Raw genomic sequence first — 3,914 nt, forward strand, 5'->3', positions numbered from 1 at the left:
AGCAGGGAGGAAAGGTGCTGCAGCAGCATGCCCGGCTGGCAGCGCGCCCTGACGGGGCCGGACTGGGGGCTGGCCGCAGCCGGGCGCCGTGCGGCCGCGTAGTGGTTCCCGGTCGCAGCAGCTCAGTGGGACCAGTTCCCCTCCGCCTCCCTGCAGCGGCGCCTCCCGGCCGCCAGGGGGCGCCCCGCTCGCAGCCGCCCCGCCTGGGGAAAGGGGCGGGGCCGCACCTTCGGGGCGGCGGGCCAGAGTGGGGGCGGGCGGAGTTCCGCCGCGATGGCGGCCATGGCAGCGGAGCCGGAGGACTACGAGGCGGTGCTGTGCGTGAAGCCGGCGGTGCATGTCTACCGGGTGCCACCGCGGACCTCTAACCGCGGCTACAGGTGGGGGCTGCGCCTCTCCGGGGGGCCCTTCCCGCTGTGGGGGGCTGCTGCCCTCCCTCGGCCTATACGAGGCGGCTGCCCCCTCCCTCCCGTGGGGTGTCTGCGCCTCCTGTCATGGGGTGCGCGGGGTTTGCTGCCTCGATGGGGGGGTCCCCTCTCCATAAGGTGCGTGGGACCTGCCCCTCGCTATGGGGCGGCGAGCCCTGCACCTCATAAAGCATCTCTGCCCCCCAGCCAGGGATCTGTGCCCCCCTGTGTTTTGGGGCTCCTCTCCCGTCAGTCCTCAGATTTGCTGACGTGCCAGGCTGTAGCTAACGCAGCTCAGCACCTCTGAGAAACCGCTTTGGAGCTGGAGATCCTGCAGAAAGGGAAGCGAAACCTCTTGTGCAATTGGTGCCTGGTCCCCGCTGGGACCTGACGCCTGGTTTTGCAGGGGGCCAGCTGTTTTGGGGGTGAAACGAGAGATGTCGTGATAAACCTGCCTCCTTCTGCAGTGGGCAGGGGTGCAAGAGGGCTCCCGCTTGCTCTGCTTTGGTACTGTTAACAAGGAGGGTCCAGCAGACAACCTCTGCCATGCATTGTAGAGGCATTACAATAGGTTGTTGGTGGTGTCTGGGCTGTGAGAGGCAGCTCAGACAGCTGTTGCTGTTTCCTCTTTCTCCAGAGCTGCAGAGTGGCAGCTGGACCAGCCGGCGTGGAGCGGCAGGCTGCGGATCACAGCCAAGGGCAAGACTGCGTTCATTAAGCTGGAGGACAAGACCTCGGGTAGGGAGGAGGGAAGACGATGGCTTCGTACCTCTTTGTTTGGATGAAGATGGCATAGAGGTGCTGTGCCCTGGTGTTAACCTGCTCCTGTTTCTCTTTTTCAGGTGAGCTTTTTGCTCAAGCACCGGTGGAACAGTTCCCTGGCATTGCTGTGGAGAGCGTGACAGACTCCAGCAGATACTTTGTCATCCGGATTGAAGATGGCAATGGTGTGTCGTGAGACGCGGGGCATGGGTTTGGGGAAGGCCTCAGGAAAGTCTTCAGTGCCCTTGCTGCTCTTATTTATGAAGGATTCTGGCTCTCAAAGGCTAAATGTTCCCTGCGTATGATGGCAAAGGGATGAATTATTTTGCTCCCGCACGCTGGCTGCGCTCTGTCCTTCACCAGGAATAAAACCAGTTTAATTTCATTGCTCAGCGTTAGTGTGAAGACACCTCTGTACACAGGATCATCGCTGTGATGTCAGCTTCTGCTTTGACTTGCTTGTATTAATTTAAAAGCTGCTTTTACTAAGCCTATATGTGCAACCAACAGACTAAAACTGTTTCTAGTCCCATATCTCAATCTCTGGAGTCCCAGCTCCAGTTGAAGGAGGCAGCAGGCATGAGGCTGTGCGGGGTGGTATGTCCCATCCCTCCTCCTCCTCTGCTTTGCGATCCCAGCCCTTACTCTTCCTTCCCCAGGCCGCCGTGCTTTTATTGGAGTTGGCTTTGTCGACCGAGGGGATGCTTTTGATTTCAACGTGGCTCTGCAAGACCATTTTAAGTGAGTTCGTGCCTCTCCCTGTGTCCTCTCAGTTTGATTTGTTTTTTTCATTTGCAGATGTCCACCAGAAATGGTGGGGGAGAGGAAGCGGTGAGCTCCTGTCACGCTTGAGCCAGCAAGCGTGGTGTAAAGAGGGGGAAATGCCTGTTCGTCTGTGCAGCCTTTCTGCAGGCAGCTCTCCCTCTCTCAGATATTTCCCAGTCTATTAGCAGGGTCACAGACTAGGCTTCCCAGTCCAAAATCGGGCAGATTCCCAAATTCCTTTTCTCCTGTGCCACCAGTAAGGGACTGCTCGTGAGGAACTGGGGTGCTGCTCCAGCTCCTGGCAGGCAGTGGGGTTTTAGGGCAGGGTGGGCTGTGCCTCTGGTTCCCTTGGTGCTGCCTGTAGCACTTTGCTCTGGCAGGCAAGGTCTCGCGGATCACATCCAGCACTTTTAAAGAGCTGCTGCCAGGCAGAGGGGATGATCTTGGGCAGGATTTGTCCCAGAGAGCCTCAGGCTTGTCGTTGATGTGTCCTTTTCTGCTTATTTACTTCCTGCAGATGGGTGAGGCAGCAGAGCGAGCTGGCCAGGCAGGCCGAGAACCCTGAGCAGGGACCAAAACTGGATCTGGGCTTTAAGGAGGGGCAAACCATCAAACTCAACATTGCGGTGAGGGGCTTTTCCAGCTCAGTCCATTCCTGGCCTTTCCCTTGGGTGGCACAAGAGGAAGCAGTGGCTTCTTCCCAAAATCCCCATGTAGAAGGAAGCCTTTCATGATAACATGCACGCAGTGATTTGCAGAGGGGTTGTATTACAGTTCCCAGTTACTGAGCTGTGTCTCTGGGTTCGTGGTGGGGATTTGCAGGTAAAAATATCCTTAGTGTGACCCCTTTTGCTGCACCAGCAGTGGGACGTCACAGCACAGCAGTGGTGTTTTTTTTCCCCAGATTAAAGCAATCTGGATTTGTGTGACCCGTGGCTGGGAGGAATCATGCTCTGGCTCTGGATTTAAATGTGATATCACTCCCATTTCCTTCTTTCTTTCAGAACATGAAGAAAAAGAAGGAGCAACAGGAACACCCCGACCACGTCCCCGTGGGGCCTGGGGGCCTGAGCTTGCTCCCCACCACCTCCTGGAGGAAATCTTCCGCTCCAGTTTTTCCTTCTGGAGAGCAGCCATCTTCGCTCCCCAAGCCCACCCAGCTCCGGGCACCCCCATCACAGGTACGTGCTCATACAGCGACGATCTGTAAAGCTCTTTAGACTCTGTTTTATCCATCCAGTTGGAAAACAGTGTGGGGAATCTGGGAATAAGTGGGAAATAACTCCTGGTGTTTGTTTTCTCTCTTGCTGACTTTCCTGGCTGTTGACAGACTCCCTCTTGTCCTGGCCGCAGCCTGCTGCTGCTCCCTCTGCCGTTGCTGGAGACGTCTGGGGAGACTTTGCCAAAGCTTCAGGGTGAGGCCATGTGGGGTTTGTGGGTGACGTGGGTGATCCAAGTCCTACTTGTTTTGCTGAAAAACCCCCACTGGGTTGGGGGTGCGGCTCCATCCAGACCCCTGTTTGGGATTTAAAAGTGGTGCTGATGGCACGCGTTGCAAATTCCCCGAGTTCGGTGCAGGTCTGTGGGCGCTGCCTTCCTCATCCTCCCAGCACCAGCACCATGCCCCGTCTTCCCCCGCTGCTCGGGGCCGCTCTGTGCAGCAGGAGAGTTTTGGGGTGACCCTGGAGGACCCCCTGGCAGCTGTCTAGCTCCCTCCCTGCGTGCTGCAGTCCCTTTCAGTGTCTAAAACCACTTTTTCCCCCCCTTTTTCTCTCCTTCCAGGTCAGCTTCTAACCAAACTCAGGCGAACGCAGGCTGGGTTCAGTTCTGACCCCAGCCCATTGTCTGCTCTTCCCCGCGCGGGTGCTGGGATCACTGTGATTCCTTCAGGACCAAAGCAGGGGCTTCAGGACACCCCGCTCCTGCCCTTAAATCCCACCCGGCATCGAAATGCTGAAATAAGTGCCAGAGAGTAAAATG

The 3,914-nt window shown here is 57.2% G+C and overlaps 1 protein-coding gene across 1 annotated transcript; it reads left to right on the plus strand.

The window, feature by feature from the left end:
* Window positions 1–244: 244 nt before the first annotated feature.
* On the plus strand, window positions 245–3,882 carry NECAP2 (NECAP endocytosis associated 2). Its single transcript, XM_037382194.1, is given in 9 exon segments — window positions 245–380; window positions 1,045–1,145; window positions 1,250–1,354; window positions 1,829–1,910; window positions 2,452–2,560; window positions 2,939–3,092; window positions 3,095–3,115; window positions 3,265–3,349; window positions 3,717–3,882. Coding segments are annotated over 9 exon segments (813 nt in total). The 5' UTR covers window positions 245–273; the 3' UTR covers window positions 3,766–3,882.
* The last annotated feature ends 32 nt before the right edge of the window (window positions 3,883–3,914 follow it).

This window comes from Falco rusticolus, chromosome 3, assembly GCF_015220075.1.
Source record: "Falco rusticolus isolate bFalRus1 chromosome 3, bFalRus1.pri, whole genome shotgun sequence".
NCBI classification, from domain to species: domain Eukaryota; kingdom Metazoa; phylum Chordata; class Aves; order Falconiformes; family Falconidae; genus Falco; species Falco rusticolus.